General features: G+C 35.5%; 2 protein-coding genes across 3 annotated transcripts in view; both read right to left on the bottom strand.

The window, feature by feature from the left end:
• cog3 (component of oligomeric golgi complex 3) overlaps nt 1-3,294 on the bottom strand; it is a 14,632-nt gene extending 11,338 nt beyond the window's left edge. Inside the window, exons 1-6 of the mRNA XM_024287027.2 lie at nt 3,036-3,294; nt 2,615-2,761; nt 2,462-2,523; nt 805-970; nt 427-501; nt 97-189 (exon numbers count right to left, since the gene is read on the bottom strand). Of these exons, the coding sequence (XP_024142795.1) occupies nt 97-189; nt 427-501; nt 805-970; nt 2,462-2,523; nt 2,615-2,761; nt 3,036-3,203 (711 nt within the window). The 5' untranslated portion in view covers nt 3,204-3,294. The remainder of the gene's footprint in view (nt 1-96; nt 190-426; nt 502-804; nt 971-2,461; nt 2,524-2,614; nt 2,762-3,035) is intronic.
• Nucleotides 3,295-5,799: 2,505 nt separating this feature from the next.
• The window catches only part of mid1 (midline 1), a 24,522-nt gene continuing 9,422 nt past the window's right edge, over nt 5,800-20,899 (bottom strand). The window contains exons 4-12 of one of the 2 annotated variants that reach the window (XM_036209685.1): nt 19,216-19,275; nt 13,679-13,774; nt 12,226-12,333; nt 9,696-9,844; nt 9,461-9,588; nt 8,547-8,690; nt 8,051-8,212; nt 7,762-7,969; nt 5,800-7,134 (exon numbers count right to left, since the gene is read on the bottom strand). In XM_036209685.1, coding sequence (XP_036065578.1) covers nt 6,786-7,134; nt 7,762-7,969; nt 8,051-8,212; nt 8,547-8,690; nt 9,461-9,588; nt 9,696-9,844; nt 12,226-12,333; nt 13,679-13,774; nt 19,216-19,275 — 1,404 coding nt within the window. In that variant the 3' untranslated portion in view covers nt 5,800-6,785. The remainder of the gene's footprint in view (nt 7,135-7,761; nt 7,970-8,050; nt 8,213-8,546; nt 8,691-9,460; nt 9,589-9,695; nt 9,845-12,225; nt 12,334-13,678; nt 13,775-19,215; nt 19,276-20,899) is intronic. The other variant, XM_036209686.1, reaches the window with a different exon arrangement.

Here is a 20,899-nt window from a genome sequence, read left to right on the forward strand (position 1 = left end):
CTGAAATCATTTAACATAAATATCATCAACAAAAATATTTTCTGTCAATTCTTGAGTACCAGACTGGAAAGAATATTGAAAATGCAAGATACTTACATGAGAGGAAACATATTCAATGCAGTCGTCTAATTTGGACAACATTGGTATAAAACCTTCACTATTTACAGATAAAGTTGGTGAATTCAGTTTCTAAAAGTACAGAAAAGAAAAGATCACCCTTATTGTCATATCAAACGTCAAGTAAACATTTGTTAGAGGATGGATTTTGCATTGATTTTTTTTTCTCTGTTAGCATACAACTGAAATGTATCTACAGTTTTTCCAAATCTGCAAGACCAGATTGATAGTTTTAAGCAGTGTCTAAAACTCAAATAACAGCAAATGAGTAACAGTTTATGTTTGAAAGCAAATGAAATCCCAGCCTACCGTGTTTATGTTTTCTAGCTCATTAAAATATGACAGTTTCTGCTGAATATTCTCTGCCAGCTCAACAAGCTCCGACTGTAAAGAGAAAGCACAACAACCATATTAAAACTAAAGAAAGTTTGCTTTTGATTTAGCTTTTTCCAAAATAAACTACATATATTGAAAGAAATAGTTGCTTTTTATGAAAAACAAACACTTCAAATACATATAAGTTTAAAACTACTCATAAATACAGTAAGTAGTTTGAAGGTTTTGCATAAATGTTTAGGAGTAGTTGTGTTTTTCAAGCTCTTCTAATGTTGTTAAAGGCCTCTGATCAAGAGTCGCTTTAATAATTTAATAAGAGGTCACAGCTAGAGGATGCAGTTTCTGTCCCACCTGTTCTTTCAGGAGCTGCTCACAGGCTTCATGTAAGGCACCGGTCTTATTAGACACAAACAAGTACTGTTTCTGAAGGGAGTCCAAGTAGTCAAGAGCTTCGTTGACATCCTTCAAAATAGCATCACAGTGTTCCTGGTAGCAGTTTAGTTCATCTCTGGTTTTCCTGGATGAAGCAGAGACATCAGTTGATTATTCATATTTGATATAAGGATTCTCTGAAACAAATACAACATTATAGCAAAGATTTGCTTCTATTATTGCAGGAAAAGTTGTGCAATTAACGACCAATGAAAATCAAGTTTTTGGAGTTTTTAACACGTTCTCCTGACATTTTTTAGATGATGGATGATATATTGAAAGAAAACTAAGCTTAAAATTGCATTTTTAAGTATTTTGTTGTGATTTAGAAGCAGATGAAATTGAAAAATAGCTTATTAGTGACATGGGAGCTATCATCAGGTCACAAGCTGCCTGCTTTGTTCCATTCTGATGCATCCACTTCAGGCTGTCTACAGATATTCAGAACTTAGATTTCAGACATTTTAAAACCTCTTTAAGGCCAATCAAAACCAAATTTTAGGGTGCATGTTCAAGAAAACGAACAAGTTTAATTTAGCAAGCACAGATACAAATACATAATGTCAAGACACGTCAAAAGATAAACCTGAGGTTAACTAAAACCACAATTATTAAATTAGTTGTAAAATAAACAATATTATTATTAAATATTAGTTAAATTTTTATTAGTATTATGGTAATTAATTATTTATTAGCTTGTTACGAACCAACAAGCATAAGTTAGCTTCACTAGCTGAGATTAAACAGGTTTTTCTATTGATTTTATGGCTCCCCTCCCCGACTCCACCAGGAAACCCGACCGCTGCAAACGTTTTTTATCCAGCCTGATTTTTGCACATGCGTAGAAAGAATCGGCAGTCCTAATTCTTAACTTTTTTTGTTTTGTTTTCATCTTTTGTTCTCTACTTTCTAGTCCAGGGACAGAAAAAAAGTTAAAACCTATGCACCCTAAATTTAAACACAATATAATACCTATTAAGGCTTTATTACAGTTAAATTTGTTTTAAGATATTTTACCCAGTCGCCCCATATTTGTAGACGACTAGACGCCCGAGCTGCCACTTGGGTTAAAACTATATAGCTGGATATCTCCAATACTACTCACCATTTTTATTACACTGGTGATGTTAGATTGGGCTTGTCAGTTAGTAAGCTAGTGGGAGAGCGTGTAAACAGGTGGGTGACAGGAAGTGGGGGCGGGCTTAGTCTGCACCAACAGTCCCACCCACAACTCATAATTCTAATGAACTACTACTGCGCTTCAAAAACTATGAAAAAAAAAAAAACTTTTTTGGGGGCTAAAATCATAATTAAAAGACCACTGAGAACACTTTTGGAGTAGATCAAAAAATAATGGGAGTGGGTCTTTAAGCTAATTGGGGATGCAGACATGTAAATAAATTTAAAAATTGGCTTGAAAATGTAATGAAGCATCAGAAACATCCCTTCTTTTGTCATTTGTAACCATGGTGGCAGCTTATGACAAGTATTTTTCAGTAGACAATCACTCCACTGTTTCCTAGTAGGCATAAGGATTGTTGACACAGCATAACATGAAGGTGTAGGTATAAAGCACCTGTATTTTGAGCTTTCATCCTGGTCCATGTTGGCCTGCAACTTGGCAAACCAGGAAAAAAACTGCAAGAAGAGTAAAAAGATTTTTGTTTAAAAAAATAAACAATAAGCTTTGGTGTAACAAGTGTAACCAGCTTCACTGACAAACAGTCACCTGCTGAGCTGTTTCTATCCTGTCATTCTCCATTTGGAGCATCTGAAATCCTTTCAGGAGAACGTCCTCGGTTGACGCGGGGATGGTGGCTGTGAACGGGGACTGTAAAGATCGAGACGACAGGCTGCACAGGTCCTCGATGGGCAGCTGCAAAATACCACAACAGCTTGCTTTGGTTCTGCAAACAACAAACCTTCACCTGCAGCTAAGAACCAACTTCCCAGGGCACAAGCTCAGGCGATTCAAGCAGACAAAAAGCTGAAATATTGTATTTAATGTGTTTAATATTAGTTATTAAAACAAAACTGAGTAAATAGCGCAAACAGAATGTCTAAAACTACTAAAACAGCTTCTCGTTTGCCTTTAAGTAAGTTAGCATCCTTGTTAGCTAGGCTAACGAGGCTAAAGAGTCCCAGCTCACCTCTGAGGGAACAGGAAGAGTTTCCGCGGCGGTTCGGATCTCCAGAACAGAGTCCATTTGTTTCTCCGTGAGGGGGGCGGTTGCGTCCGTGCGACGGTCCCATAAAGAGAGTTTCTCTCGGGTTTCCTTGTCTGTTAGATCCAGGAGAGACTGATCTGTGGACGCCATCGTCACTTCAGACAGCTTCAACGTCAGCAGAAGCAGATTCTTCCTGTTCCGGTAGCCTGGGCGGGGCTTAGGGAGCAGAATGGTCCAATGGCAGCAAGGCAAAGCTCATGTTATGGACAGAGGCACGCGCAAGGAAATTATGATAAAATAAATTGAATTAATTAAATGACTGAAATAGGGAGAAAAAAAATATTTAGACAACGAATGTGTATGTTTTTAATAAAATGTACAAGAAAATTAAAGTTTTGAAAGGAAAACAGACTTTGGAAGAACTTTAGGGTAAGTTTGGACTGAAAAATAACTTAAACTTAAACTCACTACGACCCTAGTTTCATTGGTTTGTATAATATTTTATGTTTGACATTTACTTTAAAGGAAAAAAAACACTGGGACTAAAAAAAGACTCTCCACCATGCCCTAACTTATTACAAGATTACAATATATACAATATGACAGAATATTACTGTAAAGATAATGAATGTATAAAAATACAAATAAATATATATATATATATATATATATATATATATATATATATATATATATATATATATATATATATATATATATATATATAGGCATAAACTATTTAAAAAATCAGAATGAAAAATGAGTGTGTAAATACACTACTATATTTCTGGGATGCATATATATATATATATATATATATATATATATATATATATATATATATATATATATATATATATATATATATATAATCTTATCTTATCTTCAATGTAATATTTTTGTTGCAACATTTAGTCATTTATTTTTGAAAATGTAATTTTTCATTCATTCCAAGCCCTACTTGAATTTTCCACAAGAAAACCAGACGGGAATTTGGGTTTTAAACCATTAAGTGACCTATAAACCAGTAGCCACACAAAACCAATTCGCTGTTAGTGTAACAACTGAAAAACAGCAGTTCATTTATCAGTTTATTTATTTATTTATTTATTTATTTGTAACTTTACATTTCCTCTTAAAAAGCATTCCAAACACTTTTTCTTTTCTTCTTGTTTCCAAATATTATTATTAGCCTGTTCTTATAACTGGACAGGTAAAATACAACCAATTTTTCATCATAGTAACAAAACTTTCCTCAAAAATCAAATCCGTATAATACAAATCTTATAACTGTGTCAAAGTTCAGTTTATGTATATTCTTTTTAATTTACCTCAGCTGCTTCACTTGGTATGGACCAAAAATTATTTTATAATAATTTTCGAAAAATGTGTGGCCAGTGCTGAAGTCTTTTCTTGGTCGCACAGACCCAGAGGAAGGGGTTAAGGTTAGGTTTATGGTTACGGTTAGGCTTAAATAAGGAAATGGTTCCTGAATACGGCTGTCTAACAGCTCACCGCTCCTCCAGAGGATGGATCAAATGCAGAGAACACATTTTTACACATTTGGGAGAGTAACAGCTAATGGGACCTTAACTTTAAGTTTCATTTTAAACACAGGCAGCCAACAAAAAAATCCAGCCTTGAACAAACTTAAAACACGTGTGGGCAATGCAGTAATGGGAATCTTTACGTGTGACCTACATTAATTTCCATCACTTTCTGTGCTGGTCGCATGTAAACACGCATGGATATCATCAACCTTAAAAAAATCACAAGTAAAAATTATACTTTATTACAAAAATGTTAAAATATAAATGCAAATGTGTTTAAAATGTTCACATTTCAACACCTTGCCTGTATGACAGAATGTTTTTCCAATTATTATTTCCTAATCATGAAAGTTTTAATTAAAAGTCTATGATATGGTCTATTTAATTTTCTATATTTCATGTATTAAGATATTATTTTGTGGTTCAAAGGTATATTAGTTTATGTGATTTATTAGGGATGTTCTTACAGGTTCTCAGATGCATTATTCTTGACTGAGTGTCTCTATTGTTCACCACAAGCTAAATTCATGTGCAGGTTCAAGACTTAATCCTATGATGTTAGTACCACAAAGCAAACGCCTTAACACAAACAGACCAGAGTGATATGTTTAACCTTTGGTTGGGACAGTTACGGCTTCTACTAACTAATTTATTTATGATACACACACAAATAAACCCAGTAGGTGGAGCACTGGAAAGATTTTTCTTTTAGGTTAAATCAAGTTTGTGTCTTTTCATCTGCAAATCAGCACAATTAAACATCGATTGTAATGTTTTTGTTCAGTCAGGCTGACTGAAGTCATCAAACAGCCTTTGGGCTTTTACATTTTTAATACCAATGTTATATATAAAATAACAGTCAATTGCAGGCAAATATGTCTTAGGGATTTGTTGGTTAAAAAAAAAAGTTCTTAAACATGTGTTTTACTGACATAACACACAATTTTGCATTGTTTCCACAAAATGATTCCTAAAATACAATAAATGCATAACTCATTCGGAATATTTAGGTCACAAAACTGTGTACTTATTTTAAAATGTAGCTGTAAACTCCTAACTGAAAGCAGCAGCCTTTACTCTCTATAAAAGCATTTTCAAATCCAGCACTGGGGGCATTACATGGAAAAGGAGGTGGTGCTTGGGTATTACAGCTTTGTCTGCAGGGTGTCTCATGGGGAGGTCATGGAGAGTTCAGCTTTTTTTTTTTTTTTTAACCCTTGTCTTCTTCTTTGTTGAAACGAGACGCTACAGAATTCAAGGCACATTACGCCAGTACAAAAAGAGATGCCAGAGTGAATCTGTCAGGGGTGGCATTTTGCCTTAGTGCAGGTCAGACGGAGTCCTGTACTGCAAGCAATCTGACATTTCTCTTCATATTCTTAGTATTTTCTCAGTATTGTTCAAATCTGCCTGATATATTAAAGATATAAGTGTGTAAACACTGGTAAAAGCCCTTTTTTGCACCATTTAAACAAAAAAAGACAAATGTGTGTCTGTAGTGCAGGTGTCATAAAACAAGGCATGTTGCCACACAGAACACAAGATGTTCCTTTAATCAAATTTTGACAAAATCTAATAGAAAAATGGTGGTTAAGATTTGCAGCTTTCATAGTCATAAGATTAAAACAGTTCTGAACTGTGGAAACACTTTTAAAAATAATAAATACAATGAAGAATTAGGTCAAATGTGAATAAAAGTGTGAAATGAATTTATTTTATTGCCTTCTTAATAATTCACTTTATTCGAGTGCATTCTTTCAGAGCACAGAGGTCAAGAAATGGTTCACATTTCATGGTGGTCAATTTGTCTTTCAAAGTGCATCGCTTAAAAGAACTCTTTAAAACCTTAAGAATTAAAGTTCAAGAGACAAATATTACAAAATAAAATTGAAAAAAAACAACTCTTTAAAGGTTCATTATATTAGGACGTGAGTAAAAGGGGGTCATATTAAAGTCAGAGTTTAAAAATACCAAAATACTAGTAAAAATTATTATTTGGAGTTCATTTGCAAATATCTAGATTTAAAAAAATATAAGAATAGCCTTAAAATACCCAACAAATACCTATTGTGCAAAGCAAAACAAAACATAAAAATAAGAAGTGCATATTAATGTCTTAAATAACTCCAATGAATTTCAATGTATGTTTATTTTTGGATACAAAAAAGTCCTTCAAGTGTCCTCAGTGGCTGTAGTCTGTCCCTTCTAAGTGATCCGGCACAGGCAGTCCACTGAGGATGGTCAGACATCTGTTCCACACGTTGAAGACGGGGCACACCGGCTGGGCGAAGCTGATTTCAAATGTATGCAAGTGCTGAGAGGCAACGGCGTCGTAGAAGGACAGAGATCCGGAGTCGTAGTCCAACAGCACTCCGAGTCGCCGCAGGTGCGGTGAAGGCTCGACGGGAATCTCCCTGCTGTTGTGACGGACGACCCACGAGTTGTTGCAGCGAGCCAGAACCCACGAGGCGGAGTTTTTGCCAATCCACTCGTGCTTTGGTGCCGACTTGTAGGCAATCCCCACAGCAAACCTGCAAGAGTCCATGAAATTGTGAAAAATAAGAAGAATTTTACTGTGAAAAAATACGTTTTCAGAAAAATCTTTAGCCTCGTTTCCACTGAGTGGTCCGGTCCGGTAAGGAATAGTACGGTAAGGACCAGTTAATTCTGGCGAGCATTTCCACTCAGTTATGTCTCGCTTCCACTGAGTAGTTTGTTTGAGAAGCAAACTTATTTTTTTTTACTTAAATATAATTAAAAACAGACTTTGCCTTAAAGACTTTGCCTGTCTGGGCAGATTGGGGTTTAACTGTTTGATTTTGTCTCTGTGTTTTATTGTTTAGCTGTTTTAATCATTTTTTCGCTGTGTTTTTATCCTGTTATGTTTATTTCTTTCTGCACCATGAGTGAAAGTGAGGTCATCATTACTTTCTACTAATCAACGGGTGGCTACAGTGGCTCCGCCCCTACCGTCCCCTTCTATTTTTCTAAAGACATACAACGGATGGGGTCAGTACTGTTATATGGGTCGTTTTTAGAATGGAAACGCTTAAAATAGTGAACCGAACTGGACCGCCCAATGGAAACAAGGCTTTAGTGACAGTAATGCAGCAACGGGCTGTAAAAGGTCTTCTCTGAGCTGATGAGGCTTTCTTTACCAGGTGCTTCCTCCAATCAGAGCCTCCCAGTAATGACGACCACTGTCAATGTAGACATTTCCCGTGACTCCGTAGCTGTTATGGCTGGAAAATCGTTCTTGATTGTGGCTCTTCTTGGACGAAGTCTCATCCCTCTCAACTGTTAGGTTGTCGTGAGACACCCTAAGCTTCCGATGAGCTGACTTTGGGTCCAACTTGAACGGCTGACCTTAAAGCAAAGCAGACATTTCAGAAACTTGGATCAGAACATCGTGTTTACCAACTAGTAAAAACACAGTTGTTGACGTACTGTTGGTTTTGAGTTTTCCTGGTTCGCTGCTCCGGCTTCCAGCCTGGTTTATGGCCTTCACAATGAAAACGTACTTGGTCCCACATTGGAGTCCATGAACAGTGTAATGATTTTGCTTGATGTTTGGAACAATCATCCAGCTATCAATGGAGTTGCACAAACCTGGAGCCCCAACACACACAGAGTCAAAGACAAACACTTTCTCTACCTAATCATTAAAAAATACAGCAGTGTTTTAATCTAGGGCATCTATTTTTGACTCATAAAATATAATCTGATTACTGTTTAGGCATTAAATCTAAAGCAGATTGGACAAATTTTAAATGATAGCTTCAATAGCTGTTTCAACACAATAAAACACCCAGGCATTGCAACAATAGTGACAATTTTAATGCCTCCGTTAAAAAAAAAGAAAAAAAGGCCTTATATCAGAGGCTCATTTTCAACCAGAAATAATAAACTGCACTCTAATTACCAAGATAAATTACAGACTTACTGACAACATTAGACTGGTTAGTGAAGATGGTGTACTGAAGTTCATATGACACAACTGAGAACTCATCATCCGATGTCCAGTGAACCGTGATTGTGTCATATGAGGCTGTACACAGCTCCTCGCGGATTACCGGTGGGTCTGGGGCTGCAGAATAAAAAAAGGACATTTAATAAGAGCTGAGGAGATTTAATTCTGCACAAAAAAAACCCTAAGTGACAAACCAAAACAAAAAAAAAAAGAATGATGCAGAGACCTGCAGTGGATAAATGGCACAATTCTTTTGTGTCTGACAAGTGTAATTAATCTACACTGGAGCTCCTCCAGCTATTACAGCTACAGCCTCCATGCAGAGTTAAACACTCTCTGCGCAACAGGAGCTGAAAAAAAATAATCAAACCCTTTTCATTTGGAGGAAAACATTGCAAGCCTTTTGTTTTTCTCCCACACAACAGACAGAAACCAGATATCCATTTCAGAGCCTTTAGAATTAGGATTTCCTAAAGATGAGGTGGGCATCATTTCCATGAAATGCTTTCTTTATTAATCTAAGTAACCATGCAGAAAATGACAAAGTTTGAAAAATCTACTATGCAAATTAAAACTAAGAAGATTGACTGCAATCACATATCAGGCAATAATGTGGTTTTGCCTCAGCATTACAATAATGTGCAAAAAATAAAGGAATAAAGTTAAAATAAAGGAAATATATATATTTTTTGGTAAAACATGTATGCAAATCTTTGATTCTGAAAATGTTACATTCCTTTCAAAAGTTTAAATTAATGGATTTTTAACATTTGTGCATTATTGATATGATACAGCAACAAAAAAAATGATTTATAATGTTCATTTTAGGCATATTTAATCCTAAATATCAATGTTATTGACTTACAAATGCATAGCCAAACGTTTACCTGTCAGGTAATCCAAGCTTTCTAGTGTTTTCTTCTCCCTTGTGAAGTCCAAAGTGAAGGTATCAAAAGCATCCTTCAGGTTAATTTCTGGCAACAGGATTTGAGAGGAGGCTGTTGCCATAGACACTCTATAATAATAATTAAAAAAAAAAAATTAAACCACTAAGGACATGGCAACATTTTTATCTGCTGTATCTATAGGGCTTCATGGTGTTGGCTTTAACCATTTTCTTGCCTCTCACAGATGCTTTTAGCCGTCTGAAGGAAGGAAGCGTGGTCGCTCTCTTTGAGGGTTTGGTCAGCCTGAGAGATGAGGGAGGATGACCTCTCGATGCACTGCTTGCAGCTGCCTATTTGTTGCGCTAGCTTTCTCAGCCTCATAGCCTGAGGAGAAACATGACACGGAGGTAGGAAATTAAAGACAGTTTCTAAGCCATAGACATATATATATATATATATGTTCTGAAATTCCAAGAATTGACCTGGACAGAGTTTTCCTTTTCAGATTTTTCATTTCTTTGATATAAAATACACCCATTTTGCAGTTCCAACAGTCTAAGTTTACCAAAAAAAAATGAACCTGTATTTAAGTTGCCCGAGTGAAAAAATAATTTTGAAGAAGCTATGAGCAAACATATGTGTTTGTCAGTGAGCCATAGGGCAAAAAAAAAAGAAAAAAAAAAGACAAATGATTGGAGTGTCATTTACCACATTCAGGCCTGATGCTTGAAATTATTTCACAAAATAAACTGGGTGGTAGTGCAAACAGACCACAAAAATATTCAACCATCTGCATGAAAGTGCAGCTTTTCCAATTTAAATCTAAAAGTCAGCGTTTTATTTTGCCCTGACAGTTCCCTATTCTTACATGTTTTTATTTGTTTTTTTTATCATTGAGGGTTAAGGTTAATTTAAAATTATCTTAATCAGAATTCAAATTCAGCTTTATTTATTCAGCACTTTCCCTGTTACATAACACCTTAAAGCATACTTTACATAAACAATAATAGGAAAAATTAAGTAATGAGTAATCTTAAATCCCCCCAAAGAAAGAAGAACTGTCTATAAAATCAGATTAAAAAACAAAAAAATGTAAAAACTTCTGTAAAGGCTCTGCTAAAAAGATTAATTTCCAGTTTTTTTCTTAAAAATCTCGACAATGTATGATGCCCTCACATCCCCAGGCCGGGAAGGAGGTTTCTGTTCTGATGTTGGGGACCACCAGCAGACCTGAGGTCCTGAGGGCTCTGAGTTATAAACTACAAGCTGTTCTGATCAAAATTTAGGTCTAATTCCATTCGGACGTTTATGAACAGTAAAATAATCCTAAAATTGATTGTAAAACTGATTTGGAACCAGTGTAGAGTATTCAAAATTGAAGTAATGTGCTCTTTGGTTTTATATTGGAATGCATTTTTTCATGCAAAACAGGTTTTGTAATCAAACAAACAAGCCAAACTATTATTTTTAGCAGATCTATGCATGGATCAGAACTAGGGGTGTGTAGTGGAAAGAATCTGGAAATGTAAGATGTATTGCGATTTATGTATCTCGATACGATGCATATTGCAATATATCCCAAAGCTGTACTTGAACAGCCTTTTTTTTTAAAGAGTTAGAAAAAAACTAAGCTATACTAAGTAGTACGACAAAAACAACAAGGCTCACTGAACCAATGAGACTGAGCATTTTACTTGGGCTGGTTCTCGTGAGATTCTGTTGTTCTGGTGCGGCGTAGAACTGCTCAAAGAGGCTCAGTGTGCTGTGCTGCTGATTAACGGTCAGGGGTTCAGGTGGAAAACAAAAGTAAGACACTGAAGGACGCTCACAAACAATTCATTAAATATTGTCAGCATTTTAAATTGATGCAAGTATAGCCAAATGAAACATTGTGATAGTTTCCCTACACCACACTACACCAAGAGTGGACTTAAAAAAGAAAAATGTATCAGTTTGGACCTTTCTGCGTTGTGACTTGAAGCAACAATTACACATAAGCATGTCTCTGTTTTATCATTACAGTCACATGTTTTTGAAGGCATGCTAAATAACCCTTTGAAAGTTCCTAAAATAACTTACAGGCATTTTCTATTTGATTAACAACAGCTCCAAAATAACAATTTAAAGATATTCTTATTCCTTATTATTTGCTTACAAAATTGCCCAATGCATTTGTATGGCAGCTGTTATTAGCTCTAAAAAGACAAATCAGTCGTGAAGTGAAACTCCAGTTATTAATAAAACGATCTGAACTTTGCATTAAAGTATGGAGGAGCTGGAGCAAAAAAAAAAAAAAAGCATCAAACCCTTCAGATGAAAACACGCTGACAGCGCTATAAGATTTGTGTTTGTGCATTTACATGTTTAGTGGATTTCACAAACTAAATTGCCCAAACATTAACATTTGGCAGACTGACTGAAAGCTGAAAGCAAATGAAACCTCAACAATAAACTGCACCGATTTCTCCAACTGAGAGACGTTTTTCATGTTAGCTTGTGCAACGCAATAAAAGGTTTTCTTAAGATTGCAGTAAACATCATACTTCCAGTTAAACAGGCTCTAAAATACAAACTCACATCGGTCCAGAGCAGGCAAAAACAAAAAGAAAAAACACTTTAAATACTCATATAAAAGGGATATCATTCCTAAAAGGTTGTGTCATTTTAGAATCTGAGGATTGATTTAGATCGACATGTTGGGGTTTAATATTTTAAAGTTAAAGCAACATTAAGTTGTATAGAAATAAGAGATGATCAGAAAGCACCTTTCCCTCTTTTATCTTGGTTGCGATGATTTGCCGTCGCTGTTGAATGATGTTAACCAGCAGGTCACACTCCTCCTGAAGCTTCCTCTCTTGCTTTGATGCATTCACCTGGACACATCAAAATTCAAGAAATTAAAGTGACAGAAAAATTATTATTGATTCTTCACATAAAGACTGAAAACAGTAGAATCAATATTAAGTGAGAAGAAAATCACATTTACCATAAACTTTCATTTAAAAACAGAACACAGTGTTCCAAAGATTTTGTCTGGATTTTTTTGTACAAAGATAATTTTTAAACCTATCTCACTCTGTTTATTACACAATTCATAAGGCAAAAGTTTGGAGAAAAATAACCAAAATCCTCCCATCATAGTATTTATATACAAGTTTAATTGCTGTGTTGTTTTCTGCAACATATCAAACGAGCATTTATGATGCTTTGTCAAAATAAAGCCTCTAAGTGTGAAAAAAATAAAAAAAAATGTAACATATGAGGACAATTTAAAGTGTAAAATCATTAAAAACATAATTTTTAAAAGGCCATAAAAATTTTAAGCATAAAAAAACATTAAAAAACCCTTAAAATGCTAAAAGTTATTGTAAAAAAAGAAAAGGAAATTCAAATTCCTACGTTAAATGGCTGCTTTGCGACCTTTAACCCTAAATCTGTGCTCAGGAAGACGTTTTAACCCATCAAACGAGCTTCTCCTCATAGTGATCCAGACGCACACCCTGAAAACTCCCCTGTAGTCGAAATGTTTTGGAACAAAGCGAGTCACAAACCCTGCTGAAAAAGTTTATGGGCACTCAGAAACTAATCGCCATTTTCACACTACATTCATGGGAACAAAATTAGGTGTTTTTTTTGGATCATAAAATCTCCTTTTTTCACATTTAAATAAAATGGCAGATAAAGCAACAAATGACTCGGGCTTCAGATTGCTAGAATTTAGCACACAATAAACCGGTTATATCTTCCAAAGCATGAGCCACTTGCAAGATTATGATCCATGAAACCTTGTTTATGATATAATCAAGTAGAAAAAGTGCATTTTAGTTTAAATTTTAGAAAAAAAACCACCATTCTATAGAAATATTTAAACATGTACATTTGACAACATTTGTATTTTCTAATTTTTGCAGAAAATAAAAATAATGTATATCTCATTTTAAGTTTTTTTAAATGTTACGACATAAATCCTGTACTTCTCATACGTGCAGCCAAAACACAATGTTCCTGTTGTTCTGTTCCAACAATGTGTTGCAGGCAAACTTAAGGAATTTCCATGGTGTAGCCCTCTGGGCACTCCGTGTTGTTGACATGATAAAATGCAGCTTGTACATGCAGTAATTCATCTTGCTTTTAATAATTGAAGGAGTAGCTGTTGCCAAGGAAATGCTTCAGAGGGCAACAATCTCCTCCTGAAAGGAGACCGACAAACAACCTCACCTCCACTTGTTGGCAGGTTTGGATAAGTTTGCCCATCAAGTTTTCCAGCTCACTGGTCCTCTTGATTAGATTACTAAGGTTGGAATCCAAGGTTTTCTGCAAAATAGAAAAAGATATAACACTTGTTACACAATGATCACTATCTACATTTGAGTATGGAAACATGCAGCAATGGTATATTTGGTCAATTGTTTTCAGCTCTGGCTAACAATGAAATTTAATGTCCACTTATATGTCCTCAGATTAGTGTGAACCCCCTCCCGGAGCTCCCCCTGTGGTGTGCCAAAGATCCCATCAAAATGCCTGCTGAAGCCATGAGGCTTAGCTGAGCATCTGCCAGCGATTTGGACAGCTAAACCCCGTCCATGTTAATCTCCAACTGAGATCAAGGGATTACAGTGCAAACTTAATCTCTTACTGTAATTGGGTATAGCACTGGCATTGAGTTTAAAAGCCTTTATTATTTTAACAATAAAAAGTCATTTGTAAATTGTATCAGAGATCCATTATTACTGGTATAAATAAATATTTTCAACAAAAAATCTAATAGACGATAATTAAACAGCAAATTTGATTATTTAAAATTCTTAATAAGGTTAATTAGTGAGCAAGTGGAATGCTGCGGAAATATTAAAAATAAAAGGTAATGTTCAAGGCCAGTGCAAGTACAAGTAATGCTAAATAATGTTTTTTTCTACATTTTTTTAAAGTTTAAAATTAGTTTGACAACTTGGACGTTGCAAAATATCTAACATTTTCTAATGAGAATGATGTGTAATGTTAACAAAAATGATGTAAAAGAAGGGGCGGAGCTTGAAGATTTTAAATGGGGTGGTGGGAGGTGGACCGAAGATTTTGAAAGGGTGGCAAAACACCGTAATGGAGGAATTTACAAATGAAAGGATCAAAAATAAATATTGCTTTTGTTATTTTTGCAAGCTTTAAGAAGCTTGTATTCTTAATCTTTGTCAATTATGATGCTAATATCGACTCAAAAATTGGAGGGGCAAGTGTGGGGCAAAGCTTTTGGGGAGGGGGGTCTGGTTGCAGTCAAGATGGCGCCCACACATCATTAGCTGGAAGTGGAAATTCCACAAGATTTCAGAATCATAGCACATTTTATTCAGATTTTTAAATGTACATACATGGATTAGTGTGCAAGAATAGCTTAAAATGGGGCAAAAATTGGTTATTGATGTTGTGTAATTGTTGAGCCTTTTACACATTTCCTTCATCTGTCGTAACTTAACCCGATCAACATGAAATCAGGTGATTCTGTTGCAGAGAGAAGCACCGGTATGCAAAGCCGCATTTCTCTATTGATCAGCTGATTCATGTTGATCATATATGGAGCTATAGTATGTCAAAGTACATAATCTAGAGACATTTACGGTGATAAAAGTTTAAAGCTAAAAACAGAAAACTGTTAGGGTTTCAGGTCATTTTGACCAAAAAAAAGAGCTTTTTTTTTACCAAAATGGTCAAAAATTTAAGTCTGGAACTTCCAGCATTAAAGTGTTTTCTGATAGTAATCAATAAACTATAAATTTTCTTTACTTGATCAGCAATATGTATGATTTATGTAAAAATGTGATGATGTATTCTGATAACAATCAATGATTATTTCATCTTTGTTTTGATCCATATTAATATTTATGAAAAGTATAGAAGTTTTCTGAGGATCATCAATAGGAACTCCATTTTGTTACTTGACAAATAATTCGCACTTGTTCTTAAAAGAACCAGATTATGGCAGTTATGTAAAAATAAATAGAAATATTGGGATGGTGGAATTATATAAATTTAGTTTTTGCCTCTCCCTTTCAAGCAACAAACATTTATGTCATAAGTATTAAATGCAATACTGCAAAAATGTATTTTTATGATTATGAGTAATTACACCATCAAGAAGAAATCATCATCTCTTTTCATCTTTGTTAATTTTCTTTAGTTTCCATTCAATGTATTGCTGAATATGTTGAATAAATTTGACATATTATATATAGATATTTTGGATTTTTTTTCCATCCTATTGGCTGAAATAACCAAATAAATCAAATTAAATCAAACAATCAAGCAAAATAATATACAGTATTTCTATACTTTTGTTTTACATATTGTTTTACGTAATGTAAGTAAATGAATTTCTGTTTTTATTTTTTTTTTTAGTGACTGTTCTCTTTGATTTCTAACAGAGAGCTCCATAGATTCCAAGCTTTAAGAAAACAGTGAAGGGACCGCTTTTATGTCCGGCTGTTAGGTGTGTCACATTGTGATTTCATAAGGTGTGTGCGTCACAGTGTGCAAAAATAGCAGAATTCATTTTACTGCTTTGGCGAATATGATTTATTCATACCAAAAAGAAAGTGATGAAAGCCATTTCAGATGCAGGTAAAGGCAAGCCTAGAGTTCAAGATTTCTAAAGTGGTCTATGGACCATAACATATTCATCTACCAATCTTCATAGGACTTCAAACAGAGCCAAAAGGATGGGCTTTAAAGTTTTCAAACGGTTTGTTGTTATTTATGGGAAATGGCTAACAAATAAAGCCATAAAGAGCAAATGTGGATACGAGAGACAGAAAGAAATACGGCCCTTTCAAACCCATTTATCTTTCTCGCACATTCACACATTTTTCTCTAATGGACGTCTCTTTCCTGAAGTCATTTGAACCTGATGAGAGGAAAGAATGGCAGTTTCCTTTTGAATGGGAATGCTTCTGGTGCCACACCTTTGGATAGGTCAGATGCTCTTCCTTCCGCAAGGACTCCTAACAGGTTGATGTCAGGATCTAGATTTTTTATCCGGTGTCGGTGTTAGGTTCATTGTTTGGGTTCAACGTGTCCAGACATCTATGATGAGTTTGAAGATTCAGTCTAATGAAAAGGATTTTTTTTTTGTTTTTAACATGTTCTTGTAGCATTTTTCTCTAGAACATATGTGAAGGGATTTAAGATTAAAACTGCATTTCTTTATTCAAATCGTGATGGATCAGGAGCAGATGAAAAATCGCAGTTTGAAAGAGCTCGAGTTTGTGGCGCAACTGCCAAAGTCTCTCCAATTTTGCAGACAAATAGATCCATTAACATCTTGATTGTCCTTGTCTGAGCTCCCATCTGGCGCAAAACTGTATGGCTGTATAGTTCTGATATTGTTTGTAGTTTCTTTCTTTTTTTTTTCCTATGCTAATGTTAGCTTGGAGTTGTTAGCAGTTTTAAGCTAGCAGCAAAAAGTATAAACAAAGAAATGTTGGGATTTCAAGGGTTTTACACCAACTGTCCCGCCTACAACCTAGATGCAATTTTCCTAAGAACTCCCGCTGCAGAAAATATGTCTCAAAAATCAACTTTTTGATTTTGATAAAATCCTGCACAGCAAAAGACCACTAGGAATGATTTTACAGTCGATAAAATAGAATCAGAGTGAGACTTTGACATATTTTTTACATAAAATTAAATTTATTTCCCGTTCTAATTTACTTTCTATTTGTCTTTTGAGTGCATATGTTTTTATTTTTACCTGATTTTTCATAACCTATGTGCTTCCTGTTCATTTAGAGGATATTTTGACCCACGTTTTGCATGATTACAGAATTTCTGGTGCAATAACTACAGTGGCCCTGAAGAGCAAATTATATCAACAAAACCTTGAACTGTTGTTCTAGGTTTTACTGAAAAACAAGAATTTCCCCCTGTGGGATTATTAATAAAGTAATCTAGAATCTTGAAATCACTTAATGCAAAGATCACAACAACAACTAAAAAAAGTACATACAAAATTTAAGAAACAGCATTACTTTTCAGAAAATGTGACCCAATTGTAAAAGCATGAATGTAAAACTTTGAAAAATCAAAGTAGTTTCCCCTATTAGAAACAGGAAAAGGTATAGGCACTTTTGGGCCTTCGCTGATTGGGTGATGCATATCCACTTCATGTCAAATAATTTTCAGTTAAAATGATGAATAAGCATCATCATCAAATCAGTGATGTTCCATACCTATTTTTTTCTTTTTGTTAGAAAGAAAAGAAAAAGAAAAAGTTTTCGTAAGGCAAAAATAATTTACAGAAATCAAATTAAAAGTTGAAAACCTAAACACAATTAAACCGGAAATGGTAGGTAAAATGGCACATTGCTGATTGGATGATAGCATGATGATGCTGGAGATGATCATTCAATCAGCCATGTCTTTTTTTTTTTTTAGACACTTAATTAATCCCAAGATAAATTATATCCATCCTATAGTACCAACCTTTTTCAGGGGTTTTTTTGTTGTTTTTTCGTTTTTTAGCTTTTTGTTTCAGGAATTTTGTTGTGTTTTCTGAAAATGTAATGCTGTTTTTTTTTTAGATATTCACTTTTATAATTATTGTTGTGATCCTTAAAATGTTTCTTTGCATTGAGTGAGTTGGTCGATGTGATTTGCACTTCAGGGCCACCATAAATAACTTCCAGACAGCAGCTAGACAATAGGCAAACCACAAAAAAACTCTAAACAACAGACTAACAAGACTCCTAAAAGCCCAAAACACCAACCTAACTCAAGTCCCAATTTATGACTTTCTGTAGGTTTCACTAAAATAAATCCACTGAGGCAACCCAATTAAATCCACTAACACCGAAGTCACGGCGTCAAAGAAGACCACAGGGGTTCCCGCCTGCAGTTCATGTTATTGCACCGCTTCTATATATTACATACAGACAGCAATGTGATTGAGGTTACCACAGTCATCTCATTATGAAAGGAATATAAGGTCTTTATTACATTGCTCTATTCTGGTTCATTTGAACTCGATTGGCTCTCTCATGCTGTTCAAATAGATTTCATTTAAATTCAGTTCAAAGTGTTTGTTCCCAATTTTACAGTCAATGTGTAAAAGTAGAGATGTGATTAAAAAAACATTACTGTTATTATGAATTTACTAAAAAAAAGAAGGATTTTGTCGCCTTCGGGTTAGAAAAAAAAATACAGTTCCACTTCAGACTTTTTAGACAAAATTCATGCATTTCCCTCTCAAATAATGCTAGAAAAGTGAAATATGAGGAGAATTTTACACATATTAAGTGAAAAATAATAATGAAAGCAGCTATTTCCTCTTTAGCTTCAGGTATTTAACAATAAAAAATAGTTTAATTAAGTATATAATGAATAAGACATGAAAATAAATGGAGTCATAATGAAAACACCGGCTTCATTTCAAGGGCACTAAGAAAGTGAAAAGTAGGCTGTTGATGTTGAGCAACAATCGACAAGGAGGAAGACGGGACTCTGCTCCACTTCCTTCCCCTTGACTCTTGTGTCATTAATCATCTGAGGGATGTTATTAAGTAATGCTACTGCTGACATTAATTAGTAGCTAAAATAATCAAATCAGTCCCACAACAATGACATCTTTAACTTGTAGATTAATAACAACAAAGGTCACATTACCATGTTTCATTAGGGACTTTGCTGCAAATGATATTTCAATTTAACTTGTGTTTGTTCAGGCAGTTGACTGCGACTGATCGTTCCATTAAAGAAATGATGCTGATCACCTGGTCTGCCTCCTGCTGTGAGTGATCAGGCCCCATGCAGAGAGAGCGGTGGGGGGGTTTCTGTACAATGACAGCATGATCAGACAAAAGGAGAGAAGTTAAGAGCGTTCCTCAGACAAAACCGTCCCCCAAAATGTCCCCAAATTCCACTGTGACCGGCGGCAAGCATTGAGAAAGAAAACCGCAAAAGGGTTCAGGCTGGTGTTCAGCGTGATACATTAAACCACCGTTTGTGGGTCATGCGTGGGGATGGTGAGAGGTGAAAGAGGACAAAGCTTTTTGTGCAAATGGAGAAGGTTGTTAAAGATCCACTCCAATGAAAATAGTGTTTTTTTTGGTGTTTTTAACATGTTATTATAGTATTCTCTCATGATGGAGGACATATTTAAAGGAGTTTTAGATTAAAACTGTGTTTATTTATTTAATTTGTTCATGTTTGTGTGATGTATGTTTGAGTTTTATGTACTGCAGAGCAGGAAACTGCTAAAAGGCCTAATTATTTTTTAAGCTTTTTCTGTTTAACGGAGCTCTAGTGTTTATGTTCTTTGATTTACTGTAACTTTTCAACCGTTAACGTGATCAACAGAAATCCAGTAGATTCTCCTACCTGGGTGGGAGGTCGTGTCTTGTTTGAGCTGGAATGTATTGAAAATAGGACCCAATTTGGAAGATATACAGCAGGGGTATTCAAATCCAGGCCTCGAGGGCCGGTGTCCTACATGTTTTCCAACCAACCTTCCATTGAAGCTCCTTATTGGCTAAACATACCTGATCCTGGAAATTAGCAGCAGATAAGGCAGGATTTCTGGAAAACCTACAGGAAGCTGGCCCTCGAGGCCTGGATTTGGGCCTCTCTGCTGTAGGTTTTCCAGAAATCCTGCCTTATCTGCTGCTAATTTCCAGGATCAGGTATGTTTAGCCAATAAGGAGCTTCAATGGAAGGTTGGTTGGAAAACATGTAGGACACCGGCCCTCGAGGCCTGGATTTGAATACCCCTGATATACAGTATTCTGCACTAAAATGAAAGCTTTTTTGCTGATCGCCGTTTGCTCCGTGGAGACATGGGTGTTGATGTTAGAATGGGGGCGGTGCTGGCAGACTCTTCCTGAAAGGGGCTGTCTCACTCTGTGATGTCAGATCGTGAGGACTTGCTCGTTTTCGTGGGTATGGGAGGGGCTGCTGTTGAGAGTGCAGGTTTTAGGGGATTACTCATAACAATATAATGCACTTAATAGGTCAAAAAATTGTTTTTTCTTGGTATGGCCCCTTTAATGGGACCTGGCAATTTTTTCTGTAAAAGTTGACATAGGTCAGTGGCCGCACAGGCACATTCCAAGGTTGCGGAGTGGCAGTCCAGTGACAGGCGGAGATGACGCCATTATGGAGTCTGGTGACAGCTTCGGCAGCTACAAGGCGGTGGCAGCCGGATCTGATTGGACGATGTGCAAATGTGTAAATAACTGCCTGATAGCCCATTCTGTATGCCTGACTGCCGTTGTCTACATTCATTACCGCGCCAACAGTTTAAAAAACAAAACATCAAAATTGGTAGCATGGAATCTTGAAGATTCTGCCAATGCCTCCCTATTGTACGGAAGCAGTTGTGCTTGTGAACGTAACACAAGCTGCCATCTGTTTCAAAAATGTAGATAGCCAAAATATTGTTTGACTTTTTTTTTTTTT

Source organism: Oryzias melastigma, linkage group LG21 (genome assembly GCF_002922805.2).
Source record: "Oryzias melastigma strain HK-1 linkage group LG21, ASM292280v2, whole genome shotgun sequence".
Classification (NCBI taxonomy): domain Eukaryota; kingdom Metazoa; phylum Chordata; class Actinopteri; order Beloniformes; family Adrianichthyidae; genus Oryzias; species Oryzias melastigma.